Source organism: Peromyscus eremicus, chromosome 8a (genome assembly GCF_949786415.1).
Source record: "Peromyscus eremicus chromosome 8a, PerEre_H2_v1, whole genome shotgun sequence".
Taxonomy (NCBI): Eukaryota; Metazoa; Chordata; class Mammalia; order Rodentia; family Cricetidae; genus Peromyscus; species Peromyscus eremicus.
In genome coordinates, this window is record NC_081423.1 from 59,342,131 (window position 1) to 59,363,002 (window position 20,872).

At 43.7% G+C, this 20,872-nt stretch overlaps 1 protein-coding gene across 1 annotated transcript; it reads right to left on the reverse strand.

Annotated features, from left to right (window-relative positions):
- Positions 1-539: 539 nt before the first annotated feature.
- Glod4 (glyoxalase domain containing 4) lies at positions 540-20,865 on the reverse strand. The gene is made up of 9 exons (XM_059271230.1): positions 20,702-20,865; positions 18,045-18,094; positions 16,702-16,822; positions 15,249-15,393; positions 12,420-12,556; positions 11,920-12,006; positions 11,219-11,332; positions 11,043-11,129; positions 540-2,076 (listed from the first exon to the last, which is right to left on the reverse strand). The coding sequence occupies exons 1-9, from the start codon at positions 20,789-20,791 to the stop codon at positions 2,011-2,013; spliced, it is 897 nt and encodes a 298-aa protein (XP_059127213.1). The 5' UTR covers positions 20,792-20,865; the 3' UTR covers positions 540-2,010.
- Positions 20,866-20,872: the final 7 nt, after the last annotated feature.

Consider the following 20,872-nt stretch of genomic DNA (forward strand, 5'->3'; position numbering starts at 1 on the left):
TTCTTTGTGTAACAGCCCTAGCTGTCCTGGAATTTGATTTGTAGACAGGCTGGCCTTGAACTCACAGAGATCTAGATCTGCCTACCCCTGTCTCCTAAGTGCTGGATTAAAGATGTGCACCACCAAGCCAAGTTAACAAAATTTTAAATAGTCCTCTTTTCTCCTTGTGAATTAGAGGGTCTACACAGTGAGTTCCAGACTAGCCAGGACTACATGAGACCTTGTCTCAAAAACAAACACAAGCTGGGTGGTGGTGGCACACACCTTTAATCCCAGCACTAAGGAGGCAGAGCCAGGCGGATCTCTGTGAGTTGGAGGCCAGCCTGGTCTACAGAGTGAGATCCAGGACAGGCACCAAAACTACACAGAGAAACCCTGTCTCGAAAAACCAAAAAAACAAACACAAACCCAACTTCATTTTAGAACCATCCTTTCCAAAAATTTTTAATAACAAATGCACTCAATAAAATTGTTTTTAATGTTTGAAACCAACTTCCTATATTAACCCAAACAGAAAAATCACCAGAATATGAAAAACATTTTTCAGGCTGAAGAAATAATTTAATCCATTTTAAAGATGACTAAAACCATTTTATCAAGAAAATAGTACAGAACCAGGCCCACAGAAATGTGAATATTTTGTTCATTAAACACTTGTTTTCTCTAGTTATTCAAAATATAAAATCAAGGTGAAGAATTACCCAGATTTTTTTTTATTCAAAGGATAATTTTTCTTAATCTTTTTGTACATGGGTGTTTTGCCTGCATGCATGTATGTGTACCATGTATACGCATTGCCTTCAACGGCACTAAGAGGGTGCTGGATCTCCTGGGACTAGAATTACAGACAGAGCAGCCATGTGGGTGCTGGGGAACAAACTCAGGTCCTCTAGAAGAGCAACTGGGGCTTTTTTTTTTTTTTTTAAGATTTATTTTTATTTTATTTTGTAAACAGTGTTCTTGCTGCAAGTTTGCCATAAGCCAGAAGAGGACATCAGATCTCATTACAGATGGTTGTGAGCCACCATGTGGTTGCTGGGAATTGAACTCAGAACCTCTGGAAGAGCAGACAGTGCTCTTAACCACTGAGCCATCGCTACAGCCCCAGGATAAAATCTATTAAAAAGCAATGAAACAAAAAACCCATTAAATCTGGAATAGTGGCACACATCTATAATCCCGGCACTGAAGGCTGAGGCAGGAAGATCAAAAGTTCAAGCCACTGGGCAGGGTGGCCTGTGCCTTTGATCCGAGCAGGAGGCAGGCAGGTGGGTCTCTGAGAGTTTGAGGCCAGTCTGGTTGACACAGTTCCAGGCCTGCCAGGACTACAAAGTGAGACTCTGTCTCAACGGGAAAAAGTTAAAAGCTACCTTGAGCTCCATAGCGAAGGGACAGGCTACCCTGTGCTATCAGGGGGCTACCCTGTGCTATCAGGGGAGATGGTCTTGGAAAGCCAAAAGAAAAAGTTTCTTTAAACGTCAAGACCTTTGATGGTAAGATCCACCTGGAAACATCAGCACTCTAAGCAGTTGGTTTGGCTTTTTTTGATTTGTTTTGTTTGAGACAGGGTCTCTCTCTGTAGTCCTGACTGGCCTCGAACTCACAGAGATCCTCTTGTCTCTGCCTCCCAAGTGCTGGGACTAAAGGCGTGTGCCACCATGCCCAGCTGGTTTGGCTTCATTTGAACATTTGTTCCAATATTAACAACGTGATTCACAGTTAATGAAATTTTCCTCCATCCCCAGCCAAGGGTAATAATGTTCCATATAGAGCTGTCTCAGTCTGGACAACCAACTTAATACAATTACACACAGGAGTTCACCTCTACCAAGAATGATAAAAATAACATTTCATTTCTAAAACACAACAGAGCTTTGAAGAGTGGAACTACCACACGAGCCTCCTTGTCTATGCTGGACACACTAAGTGGTGGGGTATTGATTGTAAACAGACGTGCTGGGCCTCAGATGCTAGACTGCAGGTGTAAGTGCTGCTCTCCCACGGCTTCCATTAACCCGAAGCCTTCGGTTTATTTCTCGTGGCAAACCACTCATCACTTTTGTCTGCTGCCATTGCCTGTGGAAACAGATGGACAGACATTACTCCAAGTCTGCATTCTCCACCGTCACATTAGCAGGAAAGCGAGTTCAGCTGTGTGGAGAATGTTGCCCACTCTAGCAGGAGAGCAGTCGCTTGGTGATTCTCACATGCTGCTGGCAACAGGGACAGGCTGTTGATGAGAGAGCAGGGACGGTGTGTGTGACTCCGGGGTCCTAGGGAGAACAAGAATCTCCAATGCTATGAGCTTAGTCTGACATCAAGGCTAAATGATGGTGGAGTACTACTTACCACCTCCAGTTCAAGCCCCAGTACCACCACCAAACCCTGTCTGGAAAAACAAAACAAACAAACAACAAAAAGAGCAAATATGGTAATACTTTTTTTTAAAGTGGGTTTTGGGGGCTGGAGAGACAGCTCAGCACTTAAGCACATGTACGGCTCTTGCAGAGGACCTGAGATCAGATCCCAGCATCCATGTCAAGGGGTTCACAGTCACCTATGATTCTAACTCCAGGGGAACTAACACTGTCTCCTGCACCACAAGGGCACCTGCGCATATGCCATATTCTCTCTCTCTCTCTCTCTCTCTCTCTCTCTCTCTCTCTCTCTCTCTCATATACACACACACAAAAAAAACAAAAAACAAAAACAAAAACACAATGGTAATAAAAATAAATCTTTTTTTTAAATTGAGTTTTTATCATGCACTAGGTACTATACTGAGTCCAGGTACGACAAAAGTGACAATCTAGGCTTTGGGGATTATACTGAACAGCTATGGAATCACACAGAAAGTTACTTTTCAAAACAAAGCATATGCCGGGTGGTGGTGGCGCACGCCTTTAATCCCAGCACTCGGGAGGCAGAGGCAGGCAGATCTCTGTGAGTTCGAGGCCAGCCTGGGCTACCAAGTTAGTTCCAGGAAAGGCGCAAAGCTACACAGAGAAACCCTGTCTCGAAAAACCAAAAAAAAAAAAAAAAACCAAAAAAACCCCAAAAAAAACCCAAAAAAACCAAAGCATGTGTGCTTTGAGGCATTTACTGTAAATGACTCACAAGTCCTATCAGATTAAAAGGTAAGGAACAATTAAATGGTTAGAGAAACAGTGTGTCAGAAATACTCATCTACACCAGGAGGAAATGACAAGATAATGTTTACGTTAGGAAACAACATAAATAAATGTATTTAATTTAGCAATAATGAAGCTGAAGGTGACTGTCCTTGGCAGTGAGCTTCAGAAATGGGACAAGACATGGCTATGTTTCATTTCTATGAAATCTTAGACCTAGCCAGCCTGGTGGTGGACACCTGCAATACCAGCACTCAAGAGGAGGAGCAGGAAAATTGCCAGTTCCAGAATAGCCTAGGTTACTTCATAAATGCCTGCCTAATAAGTAATAATCGATTTTAGGGCTATCTGATTTATTATTTGGATGAAAATGTAAAGAACTTAAACCTTAAAGCAATATTAAAAAACAACTCCCTTCCAGGAGGTTGTGGCACACACCTTTAATCCCAGCACTCGGGAGGCAGAGGAAGGTGGACCTCTGTGAGTTCGAAGCCAGCCTGGTCTACAGATTGAGTTCCAGGACAGCCAGAGCTGTTACACAAAGATACCTGTCTCAAACACGCCCCCGCCCCCCACCATTCCCCCCCCCCAAAAAAAAAACCCAACAGCCTCCCTAGAGCTGGAAGAGTTGTTTCTGTTTTAGCAGTCATAAAGACTGAGGAAAAGAACAATTAACTCTGGTATGGAGAATTAAAAAAAAACCTCTCCGTTTTGAAGGACCAGCTCAAGGAGAGAGACAAAAAGCCCTTTGGGTGGAGACAAGAATACTTTTGTTACCATAAGCAGTGCAGTGAGAACAGACAGGGCTGAGCTAAGGGCTTTCAGAAGATACAGACAGACCAGAGAGGAGATGAGGGCCAGACATGCAGCAAGCTCAGTCAGTGAAGAAGGTTATCTGGGAGGCAAGAGAGAGCTAGGGGATTAGTTTCAAACTCACTGGATTTCAAAAGCGTATCAATAGACCAGAGATATTTCAGACGCAGAACTCAGCTCTTGGTGAATAACGACTAACAGAATTTAAGAGAAAATCAAAACAAGTGAGAAGAAACTATGTCAAAGTGGCTGTGTCTAAAAATCTAAAATAATCCTAGGGCTGGCAAGATGGCTTGTCATGTAAAGATACTTGCTGCCAAACCTGCAACCTGAGTTTGATGCCCTGGACTCACATGGTGGGGGGAGAACTGACTCCCACAAGTTGTCTCTGACCTCCATCAATGTGCCACTGCTTGCACACGCAGTGAATAAATAAAACGTAATAAAACTTCCAAAGACTAAAACCATATAAAGTAAAAAGCAGGTTCAAAGAAAAACAAAACACAGCTCTTGGAAGTCTAGTCTGAACGGCTGGGATATTAGGAGATATCATTATTTCTTATTTATTTGTGTTTGTTTTTGAGGAAGGATCTTTCTATATAGCCCTGGCTGTCCTGGAACTTGCTATGTAGACCAGGCTGGCTTTGATCTACAGGAGGATCTACAGAGATCCTCCTATCTCTGCCTCCCAAGTGCTGGGATTACACCCAGCAAGACATCTTTTGCCCCCAGGAAGGACCAGGGTACAGAGAAAGGAAAGAACTGATTATAAAGTCCTGGAAGACCTCCGTCTAAGTCCCTGTCTCCCATTTACTAAATACCTGATACCCATGAGTGATCATTTTTCTAAGCCTTATTTTCCTTACAGATTGGACTTAGGAGAATCTAGAATATACACCCAGTACGTAAGAACACGTCAAAGCACACCAGGGGTGGTGGTGCACAAGTTTAGTCCCAGCACTGCAGAGGCAGGAACTCTTAAGTTCCAGGCCAGCCTGATCTACATAGTGTAACAGGGCCCGAGACCTTAGCACAACGGACTCCATGGTGGAAGTATCATTCAGGCTGTAGAACTCAGCATGTAGGGCGGGAGAGATGGCTCAGTGGTTAAGAGTATTGTCTGCTCTTCCAGAGGACCTGGGTTCAACTCCCAGCACCCACATGGCAGCTCACATCTGTCCCTAACTCCAGTTCTAGGGGACCTGACACCCTCACACAGACATACATGAAGGCAAAACACCAATGTACATAAAATAAAAATAAATAAATTATAAAGAAAAAACTCAGTATGTAGACAGCACTGCCTGTTAAACACTAAAACAAAGGCATAATCCATCAAAATCCATAGCTCTAGAAAAGTCTCTAAATGTACTATCCTTGTTTTTTGGCTTCTGTAGTTCTGCTTCTGGCTAACTGTTCTTGTGAACTGAAGTATGTCAACCCAAGACATGCATTTTTGTGCTTAAAAGCTCACCCTGAGAAAGGCTCAGGGCTACACTGGGATCCCAAATCCTCAGTGTACTTGCCGGCCAGTTAATAAAGACTTTCTGTTGGTTTAAACCCATGTCCGAGCAGTCTTCTCTGGTGAATACCCCACAAAATAGTGAGTTCTAGGACAGCCAGAGCTACATAGTGAGACCCTGTCTTGAAAAGACCAAAACCAAAAAATAAAAGAACGTGTCAAAGCTAGGTATAGTAGCTCATACCTGCAATCTCACTACTTGGGAAGTTAAGGCATGGTGAATGCTTACAGTTTGAGAACAACCAAGAAACCACAGTGAGTTCTAAGCCAGCCTGGGCTACAAAGTAAGGCCCTGTCTATAGAAACAAGCTGACAGGGATAGGGAGATAACTCAAGGGATAAGAGCACTTGCTCTGCAAACATGAGGACCTGAATTCAAATTCCCCCGTGAAAATCACGGCTGCACTTTGCTGTTCCCATAGCACTGAGAAACAGAGACAGATAGGAGGAGCATGAGAACTTGCTGGCTGGGAGGCTAGGCAGCTAGCTATCAGAAATTACAAACTTCTAGTTCAGTGAGAGAACCTGTCTCAAGGAAATATGCTGGAGCATGATAGAGGAAGACACTCACATCCTGCTTTGGCTTCTCACATGCACACAAGCAAAATGAGAGAGGGAGAGAGAGAGAGAGAGAGAGAGAGGGGGGGGGGGGAGGAGGGAGGGAGGGAAGGAGGGAGGGAGGAAGGGAGGGAGGCAGGGGAGAGAAAGTGTCTTTAGCTAGGCATGGTGACTTATGCCTATAAATTCAGCAGGGGCATCAGAATCAGGAATTCAACATCATCCTCAGCTACATATCAAGTTCAAGGCCAGCCTTGAAGACATAGAGTTCCAGGCCAGCCAGAGCCGCATAGAGATTTGCTGCTTCAAAAAACAATCCACAGCAAAACAAACAAAAAATTTAAAAGGTGGGGTGCAGGGAGATGGCTCAGTGGTTAAAGTGCACTCTCTATGTAAGCTTGAGGGACAAGAGTTCAAATCCTCAGGACCCAGGAAAAGCTGACGCAACAGCAGGAATCTGTAACCCCAGTTATGGCAAGATGGAGGCAGAAAGGGAGAATCTCTGGAAGCTCAAAGCCAACTGCTGCCCTTGGGATCTGAAGCTTCGAGAAGACCCTATCTCCAAGGCAGAAGGTGTGGATGTTGTCCTCTGACCTGCCTATACGCACTGTGGCATGTGCAGCCCATACTCACACTCACACAGGTACACACACACACACACACACACACACACACACACACACACCCCAGACATATGCACACAAAGATAAAATTATACATATATGTATATACAGTCTTGTTTTTCTTAAAGTACATGGTACATAAGTAAATTGCTTAATTCCCACTTCCTTTAAATTGCCTTAAATATAAAACACACTGGAGTATTTTAGGGTAAATGCTATGATGCCTGAGATTTTTGTGATAATCCCCAAGAAAAAAGAAGAAAAGGAAGTAAGAGTTAGAGTGATGGGAAGGAATGCTGACAGTGTATGGCACGGAGGCACTGGGAGGCACTGGGAGGCACTGGGAGGCACAGCTATACTTGTTTGGGGTGTATTTGAAATTTCTATTCATGACTTATCAAAAAATCAAAACTATTATGCAAAAAATGGACAAGACTCAAATATTTTTATAAATATTTATAAAATATTTATAAAAAGCAAATTGCTAAGAAACTTATACAAAGGTGCTATTCACCATTAGGGAAATACAAATTAAAACCAAAACAAGAAACTATTCCCCATTTCTTTTTTTTTTTAAAGATTTATTTATTTATTATGTATACAGTGTTCTGTCTGCATGTATGCCTACAGGCCAGAAGAGGGCCCCAGATCTCATTACAGATGGCTGTGAACCACCATGTGGTTGTTGGGAATTGAACTCAGGACCTAGCAGCCATCAGTCACCGCTCTTATCCTCTAAGCCATCTCTCCAGCCCACATTCCCCATTTCTTAGAACAGCTACCAGAATCAAAGAAGCAGTAACAAAAAATGCCAGGGAGAATGCAAACACGTACCCCGTGCACAGATCCAGCAACTCCCCATGTTCCTCCGCAGAGAGGCCTGAACAGGACCAGTCCTGTAATGAACGCTTTCCAAACTTTATTTAGGGATCCAGGACTGAACTGGGCTGTATGCCTGCTAGGCAAATGCTTATCCACTGAGCCTCCCCGATGCTGCTCACCTTTTTTCTTTGTTTTGGTTTTCGTTTTTTCGAGACAGTGTTTCACTGCCTTGCCTGTCCTGGAACTTACTCTGTAGAACAGGCTGGCCTCAAACTCAGAGATCCTCCTGCCTCTGCCTCCCAAGATCTGGGATTAAAGTTGTACGCCACCACACCTGGTCCTGCTGCTCATCCTAACTAAAGACTCACCTGAAGTGCAACAATAACCCTATAATAACAATTTTCCTTCTTTACAATATCTTAGATTTGTTCTTATGTTTGATCTTAGCAACCTAGCATTTACTTTACATAAAAATAGAAATAGCTAGCCAGGAGGTAGTGTATGCCTTTAATCCCAGCACTCAGGAAGCAGAGGCAGGTAAATCTCTGTGAGCTCGAGGCCAGGTTGGTCTACAGAGCAAGTTCCAGAATGACCAGGACTACCCTGTTTCAAAAAACAGAAAGAAAAAAGAAAAAAAGGAAGGAAGGAAGGAAGGGAGGAAGGAAGACGGACAGATGGATGGAAGAAAGAAAGAAAAAGAGAGAAAAAGAAAAAAAGAGAGAAAGAAAAGCTGTCTAGAGTAATATGACTATACTCTAGCCCCCTTAACCAGTTTCTATGGTTCATTAAGCCAAGAACTTTCACCTTTTCACCTAAAAGATGTCCTTCTGCGGCTCCCTTTCTTCATTACATGTATTTACTCATTGAGTGTATGTATGTGTGGGGACACACAGGACCACAGAGTGAGGGAAGACTAGAGGACAATTTGCTATTTTTGTCATTTGGAGCCATTACTAAGTAAATAAAGGTTTTGAAACTGAGCAATGAGATACTGAGAGTTAATCTAGTAACAGTTACCTACTAGGTAACTAAGGCATTCCTCTGTGTACACAGTGTGGATACACTGCCCAAAGTGATTACTCCTGTTCCAAGTGGACAGAGCAAGTGAACAAGAGATTTCATCATGCCACTCAAAGCAGGGTACAATCTAAAATTCGTGAGTTACTCATTTCTGAAGTTTGCATTTAATACTTTCAGACATGGTTGACTGCACATAACAAACTATGAAAAGAGAAACTGGCTAAGAGAGATTCACTTCAGTATAAATATTCTTGTCAGCTGTCCGGCACTTTCCAGTACAGTAAAAGCAATTCCCCTAGGTACTGACCTTAGAGACATGAAACATGGAGCTGCAAGAAGATTAAAACAAAAATGCTCACAGCACTCTTCCTTAAGTAGATAAAAATCTAGAACCAACCTAAATGTTCCCTACCATGGGAAAGGATAAACAAGTTGTTATCTAATAAAAGCAATACAAAGGATGATACAAGCAATTACATGGTGGAATCTCAAAAAACGTTATCTTGAGAGAAAGAAACCAAGCATAGGGAAATACCTACTGAATGGATTCATTTGTTTGTAGTCCAAGAATAAATGAAACTGATCTACTATGCCGGAAATCAGAATGGCAGCTGCCTCTGGGAGAAGCGTCAGGGAGATGTGAAGGAGGCAGGGTCTCAATTCCACAGGACAGCCAGAGGAGTGGGCAGCTGCCAGTGCGTGGAGGAGCAAAGGAGGGAAAAGAAGCAGATCTGCCAGCCTCAAGCTTGCTCAGCATTCCATTTTCCTGCATGATAGAGCTCCAAAAGCTATCTTCTTCTACATATTTTCCATTTTAATTCACAATGACTGGTGTTATGTCTACGGTTAATTATCTTCCATAAAGCACACCACAGTCCCAAGAAATGAGTATTTTTATTTTATCTCACCATTTTTAGATAAATTTCTAAAGGAACTTTAAGAAATCCAAAGAATTTTAATAAACTGTTTGAAGGCTAGTTATAGAGATTAAAAATGATAGAACTGGAATAGATCGATTCCTTTAATCACTCAGTTAGGTATTCAGAAATGAGTGATGCCCAGTGGTCAGGCCTACAGTACTATCTACATGGAAGGCTGAAGCAGGAAGGTCCCTTGAGCCCAGGAACTGGAGGCTATCCGGGACAACAGAGTCCTTGTCTCAAAAGTCCAAAGTATCTCTGTGAGTTCTGGGCCAGCCTGGTCTACAGAGCGAGTTCAAGGACAGGCTCCAAAACTACACAGAGGAACAAAAAAAAAAAGTCCGAAGTATTCAGCGAATGTCTGCTTCACAGAAGGTCTATAGAAGTCAGAGTACAACAATGGGCTACTGTTTTCCTGATTAGCAAAACCAGGTTTGATGGGAACAGAAGCTGCTACATTCGGGGAGATGAGATCAGCAACAATGTCAACAAGAACACTATTTGTTGCCAGCACAGAACAGTTGAAGTATGCATTTCAGACAAGAAATAGAAACTATGTGTAGACAAATCTTTGAAACAGAAATCTAATTAAACAAACCTGGTTATACAGTCCTAAAACTTAGGAAGCTGAGGCAGGAAGATCACTAGTTTGCAGTCAGTTTAGGACAAAGACTCATATCTCAAAAACAGAAAAACAAACAAACATCTGGAGTCGAAAGGGTTTTGTTTTGGTGTTGTTTTTTGTTTATTTTAGTGTGTATTTGTGTGCCTGGGTGTATGTATGTTCATCATGTGCATGCAGGAGCAGTTGGAGGTCAGAGAGTGTGTCAGATCCCTTGGAACTGGAGTTATAAACAGTTGTGAACCACCATGTGGGTATTGGGAACTGAACCTGTGTCCCCTGTAAGAGCAGTAAGCTCTCTTAGCCATGAACCCATGTCTCCAGCCACTGTTCCTTGTCTTTATGAGACAAGGTCTCACTACGTAGCGCTGGTTGGCTTGGACTTGCTATATAGACCAGCTGGCCTTGAATTCACAGAGATCCCCTTCCTCTGCCTCCTAAATTTTTGTTTTGTTTTGTTTTGTTTGTTTGTTTTTTGAGATAGAGTTTCTTTGTGGAGCCCTGACTCTCCTGGCACTAGCTTTGTAAACCAGGCTGGCCTTGAACTCATAGAGTTCTGCCTACCTCTGCTTCCAGAGTGCTGGGATTAAAGGTGTGCGCCACCACCGCCCGGTTTTTAAAAAAAAGTTTTTAAAAGATGAGAGCTACTGGATTTCTTGGTGTGATAATGAGAACAAGTAGGAAGGGAGAAGAAAGAGAATGATGTCAAATGGAACTCAGATAACCAAACAGCCAAAGACACCAAAGGGGACGGAAGCCAGGAACTTCCACCTCGGAGCTGAATACCAGTGCTCACAGCAGTAGCAGATGCCTTCCCGTCAGCCTGGGGCAGTAGGAAGATGGAAATGCTAAGTCCTGTAAGGGGTGATATGGGTGACATGGAAGACACTGGTCTCTGATTAAAAGTCATCACAACAGGGAAAGGACACTCTTGAAGCACCTGGCCCCTGTACATCCTTTATACCATCCTGCTTTGGCCTATAGTGACACCAATGTAGAAATAAGACTCACGTCATCCAATAACTTGCTTCCTTTTGGATCCCTCTTAGAAAGTTCTCGAAAAGCTTCATCCCCAACAAAGCAAATTTCATGTCCATCCTATACCAAAAAAGAGAAAAGCAATGTGAAAAAAACAGTCTTTGCAGAAATGCCCGGGGCAGCCTGTCCCCTTGCTAAGCGATACTTACAGGGTCGGCCAGGATGACTACTTGCACTGTTGCCTTCCCTGGAGTATCCAGACTCACCAGTGGAGTCAGGATCGATTGCTTCTCCCTTTTCATCAACTCTTCTAAGTCTGGCAACTTGAAACACACAGAAAGGCAGTGAGCAAGGGTGACATATCACTTCTATAGATGGATTTTATGATCTCAGTGGTTCTTAAAAGAATGGTTAAGCATGATAGTAAAGCCACAATCAGAATGAACTCATGGAAAGGAAGTCCAAGGTTCTTAGCTAGGTTGAAACCAGATCGTGACAGAGCTTAAACAATCAGGCTGGGGGCTGGAGAGAGGGCTCAACAACTAAGAGCAAGTACTACTCTTGTAGGGGACCCAAGTTCAGTTTCCAGCAACCATGTCTGGGGGTTCATAAACGCTGGTCACACACACACACACACACACACACACACACACACACACACACACACACACACAAACAAATTGCAAAAGGAAAAATAAGGAGCCAGAGAGACGGCTCTATGGAGTTTGGTTCCTCACACCCACTTCAAGAGCTCACAACCCCCTGTAAGTCCAAGTCCGGGGATGTGACAGCTGCCACAGACACCTGCACTCACATGCACATACACACACACACACACACACACACACACACACACACAATTAAAAAGAATGAATTCTTGAAAACAAATAATTAGGTTATCAAATAGTACCTCTTTCTGAGGACAAGAAAAGGCAATTCTTCCAAAGGCTGCTGCATGATCAACTGCACCCTTGATGCCCTGTAGCTCCAGCTTACACTGAAGAGAAATAAGAAAGTGGGCTGACGTTTTCTGACGAGTCACACAAGTGTGCAGTACAAAAGCTCTATCATGCTTGCTAAGACGCTTGCCATGCAAGTGTGAGGAGCCCAGTGCAGACCCCAGCAGCCACACAGCGGGATGCGGTAGCACTGGTATGTGACCCTACCATTCCTGTAGTGTGACAGGAGGCAGCGGCGACAGGAAAAACTCCAAAGCTTACAGGTCAGCTACCACGACCGAAAACTGAGGCAGTATCTGAGTGGTAGTTATTAGTGGGTTTTGTTTTCGTCTGCTCATCTGGATAAACACTGACTCACTGTTAAGAAACCACAGGCCCGCTTTCATGGTAACCTGATTTATGAACCAAACTCAAAGGAGCAGACAAGCCGTTCCTCAGCAAGGTCACTCACCTGGTTATCAGCATAGCCCAGCAAAGCCCTCTGCTTCTCCTCGTCATGCTCATAAATTTTCATCCCCAGGAGATTAGACCAGTAGTTCAAGGACTTCTGGAAATCAGTCACTGCTAGAGTTACTTTTAATACAGGATCTGTAAGGTAAGAAAACAGATGAATGAGGTCACTTCAGTGGAATGGGCTAAAGTGTAAGAACTGAGCTTAGGAGGCTGGAGGGGGAATGTGTGCCCAGCATACAAGGCTTTCCATTTCATTTCCAGCAACTCTCTTCCTAGCTAAAGAATTCAGTTTATAAGGAAAGAATTTTAAATCAATATGAAAAGAAACATGATCCAAATAAATGACAGTACAATAATCATTTGGTGGGGGAAAGCTACATGTTTGAATTAAACAGCAAAATGTATTTCTGATGGCTAAAGGATTAAATTTAAAGAATAAACTAAGGAAATACAAATAATTGGTTTTTCATCATTTAATTTTGTTGTCTTGACAACTTAGCAATGTTAACTATTTTACTGCAGAGAAGGGCACTAAAATGAAAAATACTGACAAGAGTGTAAACTAGAAAATTTGTGGGAAAGGATTTGACAGAATGTACCAAAAGTTTTAAAAATGTACTGAAAAAGCAAGTCCGTTCTCAGCAACTCAGAAAGCAGCTGTGGTTGTGTGAAGGGCTTTCATCACAAAGGCATTCAACAGTGTTGTCCAGAACAATGAAACACTAGGAAAAACAAAACACCCAACAACAGAGGCTGCTCAGTTTCTGTAACGCAACGCTGCCGTGGAATTCCTGCAATGGCTTAGCAGGGTACATTTATATGTGTGTATGTATTGTTTTGGATAAAAGATCTGGAAGACAGACTCTAGAATGTCCACAGTAGTTACCTTTGCACATATGGGTTATACTTTTTCCTCCCTTCCTCCTTATCGTCCTCCTCCCTGCTTCCTCCTGCTTTTGTATATATAACATGTATACTTACCTTCTATTCTAGAGTAAAAAAAAACCTGCAAGTGTACATTCACACACACACACACACAATTTAAAAAACAACCACCACCACCCCGCCCCCCAAGCAGCTAACACATAATGGAAACATGTCATATTGTAAGTTGATTTTCTAATCCCCAAACCCACCACCGCCGCCGGTGCCAGAGGCTGAACCCAGACCCTTGCACATTAGACAAGTACTCTATCATTCAGCGGCAGCTCCAACCCTGTGAAGTAGTTTTCCTTTTCTTTCTTTCTTCTTCCTTTCCCTTCCTTTTTTTTTTTATTGCAATATAGGAACCTTACCTAGGACTTCACACATGCTAGGCAAGCACTCTATCACTGAACCTCTTTTGTCCACATTTTATTTGGAGACTGGCCTTTCTCTATAGCCCAAGTAGGCCTTAAGGCCATACCTCAGCCTATAGCCCTCTTACTAGCTGTGATTATAGGTCTGTGCCACCGGGTGTGGCCAAGGGAACTTCTAAAGAGCTGTTTACAACTACACCTGACTCATCTGACTGTGACAAATTCAGTGTATTTTCCCATGGTTTTCATCACCTCCACCCCGTCTGTAGACTCGCAATGCCAAGACTACTAACCATGGTGCTTCTCACAGGGCCTCCTCCTGGAAGAGTCAAGTTTATTTTTCTCCACTGATTGTAAAACCATCAAATCCAAGTTCATCGAGAACCTGAGCTCAGTGATAGAATGCTTGCCTAGCACGCCTGAGACCTTAGATTTACTCCCTATAACTGAGCAAATAGCAAAAACTCTCCCCAGAGCCAGAAGGGCTGCAGGACAGGCACAGGTGCAGTCCAAATGGACCAGCAGGAAATTAAAGCCTCAGATGTCTTAGCGAGGTAAAGGACAAAAGCATCTTTGGAATGTGGAACTCGCCATTACTTAAGTCCAGGCTGAGTATCTCTTATTTGAAAAGCCTGGGACCAGGCTTTTCAAATACTTTTCTGAAGTATTTCAGAATTTGGGAAACTTGCATGGGCTTTATTGGTTGAGCATTCCTAATCTGAAAATCCAAACACCAGAATCTCAAGCTTACAGAACACAGGGGCACAAGCCTGAGACTCCAGCACTTGGGAGGTTGAGGCAGTAGGATCTCTGAGTTCTAGGTTAGCCTGAACTATGTGTTAAGACACAATTTTTGTTATTGTTTTTGATACAGGGTTCTCTGTGTAGCCTTCCTCTGCCTCCTAGTCCTAAGACACAGTCTTAAACAAACAAACAAAAATTTAAATCTGCTATTTTGGAATAGGGATATTCAACCTGTATTAAGCAGACAGAGTATATTAAATCTGACCAGAGAGTGCTCTGGTAGATTCCAGACAAGGTTTGCTAGAAGGCTCCTTCCCAAAGTGAATATGGAAACATGGAGTCTCACCTGCTTCCAGCATCTCCTACTAGTTCGGGGACTAGCTCTAACAGCATGAGAGGACAACAAAGAGAGAAAATCTGGGGTCTCAAGATGGCTGGTCTGCGTAACCAACTAACCCTCAGTCTTCCTGCTCCTCTGTGAACTTGAAACACCTTCTTATTGTTCAAACTAGTTTGAGTTGGGTTTGCTGTTTATTTGCTGCTGGAAAAAAAATCCTAAAAAGATACATTATCTGTAAAACAGAACCAGTCTAGATTCTCTGTAGCTCTGTACTAATGTATATATAAGGGTTTAACTTTCCAGAATACAGGTGAGAACACTGGCTTGGGAGACACATGCTATCAATACAGAAAAACTACAGTAGAGAAAGAACTGGGCCCCAGCGCCCTCCCATCCTCATCAAATGCACCCTGAGCCAGGCTTTTGCCTGGCCTGGTGTAATTACCTGACTGGGGTAGACTTCGATCCTGTAAATAGAACTTATATCCTCCTGGGGCCTCAGTTTCAAAAACTCCTTCTGCAACTTTACTGAGTGGCCACTCCAGCTTCCTGGCATTGCTGATAGCCTGGCTGGAAGCAAGTGTGATTCCCTGTGACAAATAACATCCGCAGACAGCATTACAACAGAGCTCTTCCAGGATGAGATGAGGAATCAAAAACACCTAAGATTTAATTGGCATTTTCTTACAGGGATTTTAAGGAGGGTTTTAGATGTTTTCTCCAAATTCTTCAGATTTGGACATTTATAAATCATAGCAAAGAAATTCAAATGTCAGTGTTATATGACCCATTTATACCAAAGACAATCTCTTCAGTTTTCAAGCAGAAAAATCTTGCTCTTTCTTGGACTGGCCAGCTAACCATTTGAGACAACTTGGATTTAGTTATTCACTTATGAGGCTGACCTTGAACCTGAAGCTTTGTTTATTCTAGGTAATTGCTCTACCACTGAGCTGTATCAACAGCCCAATTTTGGATTTTAACTATGAAGACATTCTTTAAGCATAGTTCCCAACAGCATATAATCCTGCCTCCTGGGAAAGCCATCCTTGCTCACTCTGGACCACTGCAGCTGCCTCTGTTCTGTCTGTCTTGTCTACTCTGTAGCCACAGGCAGCAGATCAAAAGGCGTCCTACAACTTACTCTCAAGCAGCCCACCGGCTCTGTTTTCCCTGGATGGCTCTTAAAAGACCCAGCATTGTGCACTTTTTTCCCCTTTGAGGCAGCCCTGGCTGGCCTCAAGAACACTGAATCCTCCTGTCTCAGTCTTCTAAACTGGGATGACAGTCAAGAGCCACCATATTCAGCTGTCACATCACTTCTTCCCCAACTCCTACCACCTTCCCCCACCCTCTCCACTCCAGCTACTTCTTGCATCTTGTCAAACAGATGCTGGTCGTTCCCTCCACCGAGACTCCTCCTCTGTCCACAGGCCTGCCTGCCTTCCCTCCTCTCAACTCGCTCCACTGCCATCTCCTAACAACCTCCTCAACTTCAAATTTAAAGAGCCATCCAGAGCTGGAGAGATGCTCAGCAGTTGAGCACTGGCTGCTCTTGCAGAGGACCTGGGTTCAGTTCCCAGCACCCGGTTGGCAGCTCACAACCGTCCCTAACTCCAGTCCTAATGGATCCAACACCCTCTTCTGACCTCTTCAGATACTGCATGCACGTGGCACATACATACAAGCAAAACACTCCTATTTTTTAAATTTATTTTTATTAGTTTTAATTATGTATAGATGTGTATGTCTGTGTGTATATGTGTGCATGTAAATATAGGTACTAGTGGAGGCTGGATGTTCTTTTTTTTTTTTTTAAGCCAACTTTGTTTCTAACCTGGACTATTATAACCGTCTCTGCCTCATGCAGATATGCACTGGGACAGAGTGATATTTACCATGAAGTCGTTGCCAAGCTTGTAGTCTCCAATGCCATAATTGTATGTCAGTTCTGCAACAAAATGATCATCCTCAGGCCCGAATCCCACCATTGTTTTACTCCATTTCCCATCATAAGGCCTAAAAAGAAAAAAACGGTAATGCTCAGTGGCCACAGGAAAAATCTGCTTCCTACTTTGGGACACAGTGAGGTGGCCAGTCCCTTTGGGTCCCGTAATTTCTAAATACGGATGAGATGACCTCTGAAGGTGCTGACAGCAGTTGTGGACAGCACTCGAGCATCACAACCACGCCACAACCACACACTCCACAACCACGCACTCCACACACCGTCCATTTGGCACTGACTTAAGGGAAAGATCTAGTTACCTTTAAAAAATGTAGGGAAAGTGAGTCCTAAAGGCAGGTCTCTAGTCTAACCTCAGACAATGTCTTTGCATATCAGTAAGCATGCAAATCCTAATGGACCTTGGAAGCTTTCAACTTGCCGTGGATACTAAGCTCAGGAGACACTCAGCCATCCCACTACCCACTGCACATACTTATTTGTGCCTATAGTAAAATATGAAAAAAATATCTGTCTTTGTCAAGATTCCTGGCATAGAGCTCCTTAAACCTTAGGATTCCCTGTTAAGTGAATTCATGAACTCCTTGTATTCATGAACTCCTTCTGGAATGCCTGGGTTTACCATAATGAACTGACTGAAGGTGAGGTTGGATAGCCTGAGGATTTGCCTGGTTGTCAAAAGGACCAAAAGATTAGAATGCTCAGCCACATGCACCTTTGAGAAGGGGAGGGGTGGAGAGGAGACACTATAAATCTGTGTAAAAACTATTCAACGAGATTTGACAAGTTTGTGGGTTGCTGAAGCCATAGAGGTGCTGGGATCATGGAAGCAACTGGAAGTACCATCCCTCTTCTCTCCATACCTTTCTGCACACAGCTCTTCTGCTTGGCTCTTCCTGATTTGTATCCTTTATAATAAGCCAGGAAATGTAAACAGTGTTTCCCTGAGGTCAGGAGGAGGGGCTACTATGATTTGTAGCTGGTCTCATAGACTTCCAGATAAATAAGGAATTGTTAAACAGTCAGAGAACTGGCTGGAATTTGGAGTACTGGAGAACTGCTTGCTGTAGCTGAAGTGTTGTGTGAAATGCCAAGAAACAAAGCATGAGTCCCCATTGCTGTTTAGGTAGCTTCCCTTCTTTTTTGCCTCCTTTTAAAAATTATTTATTTATTTATTTCCTGATTTATCCCACTGTATCATACTCAACTTTGAGAAAGTGTGTTCTGCTTGGGAGCTATTCCGAACCTAAGATTTTAAGACACGAGGTGCCATACCCATTACATGCAGCTTTGCAGCCTTCTTCAAATTCCTCATGGCGTAGAACCTGTAAAGAAAATAGACTAAATTGTAAAGTTTGACTTTTTTTTGAGTGCTGGGGAATCCAAGGACTTGTGTTAGACAAGTGCTCTGCTGCTGAGTGACACTCCTAGTCCTTGATTTTAAAAGACTGAATCTCACTGTGTAGTCCAGTTGATCTCAAACTATAAGCCTCAGCAGGCCTCAGCTCTCCACATGCTGGGATTGCCGGTGGACTAGTATTGTACATGGCACATTTATACAAACTAAAAGGGCAGAACATAAACATTGCCAGTTTTACTAAGAGAAACAAACAGAACTTCCAGATGCAGCAGAGGTAAGAACAACATCTTAAGAAGGGCATGGTGGCACTCGACTTTAATCCCAGCACTCAGGAGGCACAAGCAGATGGATCTCTGTGAGTTCAAGGCTAGCCTGGTCTATGGGGTGAATTCCAAGACAGCCAAGGATACACAGTGAGTTGTATTCTCAAATAGGCATGAAATCTCTTTGGAGTAGGAAGCCACCTGTGGTAGAAAAGTGTGTTCAGCAGTAGAGAAGTCTGGCTGCAGCGTGTAATGCTGAGCAAGCTGTTTTAGGCTCTCAGTCTCAGACTGAGTGTGAGAACAACTATGTTGGTGAAAATGGATAGCCTGTTTAAGCACCTAAGACAGAAGCTAGAATAGAGAAGGCTCTCAGTCTCTTAGTTTCTGCTCTCTGCTTCGTTTCTTTCCCCCCTAAGACATTGTCTCAGTAAGCAGCACAATTTGGCTTTAGACTTACTGTGTAGTATAGGCTGACCTTGAGCCTCCCAACTGCTGGGATTGCAGGAACGGGCCAGCACATTAGCTGCTTTTCATTTTTGATTCCTACTGCTCCTGTTCAAGTTCCATTACTTCCCTCAAAGATTACAAAAATCAACTTCATTAGCTGGGTATGGTGGTACACCTGTAACCCCAGCACTCTGGAGGCATTAGGCAGAAGCATAATTCAAGGGCAACCTGAGCTACTTACTGCCCCCTCCAACCCACAAAACTTATTGATTTCTTTCCTTAATACTACCATAAAAAATAGACCCCTAAAGCATTGCTCTGATGGCAGCACAAGCCCCCGCTTACTTCAGCATAAACTCAAAAGTGCTTTGCAAACATAGCATTCCAGACAATACCGGAAACAGTCCCAACCTGTATGTTCTCACATCCCGTCTCTTCGTCTAGCTAACTGCACATAAAATTAGTGTCATTTCCCAAATATCTCCACATCACCTTTTCAGGTCTTCTTGGTATGTGGAAACCCTACTTTCCAAGGTCAGCTTGAATGCAAGGCCCCCATTAATTACTTCCTGATAACCCAGGCTGGCAAATCTCTCCTCTTGTATTTATAGCATAAAAGTAGCTAATACTTTACAGAACACAACTATCTATGAGTCAAGTACTATCTACACAATAACACGTTTAACCCTCACAACAACCTTTTAATCAACGAAGAAACAGAATAATGACATCTAGTACCACTAAACTCTGACTTCCATGACTGCTGGTTACAAATCTAATTTCCCACATCATGTGCTCTAAATGGAAACAAACACCAAAGTCACTTGAACCTTTGTTGCCAAACCTTAACACGGTACCCTGAAACAGCAGGTAGGTAGGTAGGTGTGTGAGTGTGTCTGTTTGTCTGTCTGTCTGCCACATATCAGATCCCCTGCAGCTGGATTTACAGACGACTGTGAGCCACCCAACACTGGTGTTGGGAACCCACTTCAGATCCTCTGGAAGAGCAGTAATCACTCACAAAGGCTGAGCCCTCTCCAACCCTTACACAGCAGCTATTTCTATGATCAATTCGTGTTGACTGATTAATTCGTGTAACTCCCTTTGCACTCCTTCTGTACCATCTCCACACTAAGCTGGATTCTTGTCGCTACAAACTAGTCTGCACTGGTGTGTTCCCTACTTCCCCGACTTAACAAAAGCTCCGCAATAAACCTCCATATTTTCAGCTAAGTGACCCCTTTAGAATCGCAGCGTCTCGGACTCTTTCGGGGCATATGAAAGGAGACTAGATTCTGACCTCATACTTAAATCTTGGCTGTCCAGAGGAGAGCCAAGAGTAACTACAAAAGACACCATTCGGTCCTGCCCTGACAGGGGATGTTCACGTAGTGCGATAGCGGAGTGCTTGCTTAGCATGCAAGCAAGACCACGGATTCCATTCCCAGAACTTAAACTTTAAATCCCCAGCCCTGACGGAAGCCGAACTTTGAATTTGCTGATCACACCCAAACGTTTCAAACCAGAAGAGACCGCTCTGCCGTGAACTGGAAGGGACTATTTCATAACGTTTTGCCTGCCAATGCTCCTTCACGATGGACTACAAGCTCTCCAAGCCAGGAGTGTAACACACATTTGTCAAGGTCTGTAGGCGATGGAACGTGCGCGTAGACAACACAGCTGGTAGGTAGGTCAGTGCCCTTTCAAAGGCTTCCCAACCCGAAAACGGGGGCTCGCCCAAGTTGAAAAAGCCACCGTGTCAACCCGGAGTCGCGGGCCTGGCGGCTGAAGGGGTCGCATGCGCATGGCGTCCTCCCTCCCAGGAGCGGCTCGCGCCGGCCCCGCTCGGCCCCGGTCTGCACCTGCATCCCCAGGACATCTCGAAAGAAATGCACCGTCTGGAAGCGGTTCCCCACTTTGAATACGAAGTGCAGAGCTCGACGAGTGGCCATGACTCCCACCGCCGAGACCGAGTCACGGGCAGAGCGCCACGCCCTCCACGGACCCAGGAAGACCGTCGCGTGACGTCACTA

Coding starts and splice junctions, on each gene's coding strand:
- Glod4 (XM_059271230.1), bottom strand. CDS start 20,791: ATGGCCACTCGTCGAGCTCTGCACTTCGTATTCAAAGTGGGGAACCGC. Junction 16,823..18,044: donor TGCAAAGCTGCATGTAATGG/GTATGGCACCTC, acceptor TTTTCTTTTTAG/GCCTTATGATGGGAAATGGA. Junction 11,333..11,919: donor TTTCTTGTCCTCAGAAAGAG/GTACTATTTGAT, acceptor GTGTGTTTCAAG/TTGCCAGACTTAGAAGAGTT.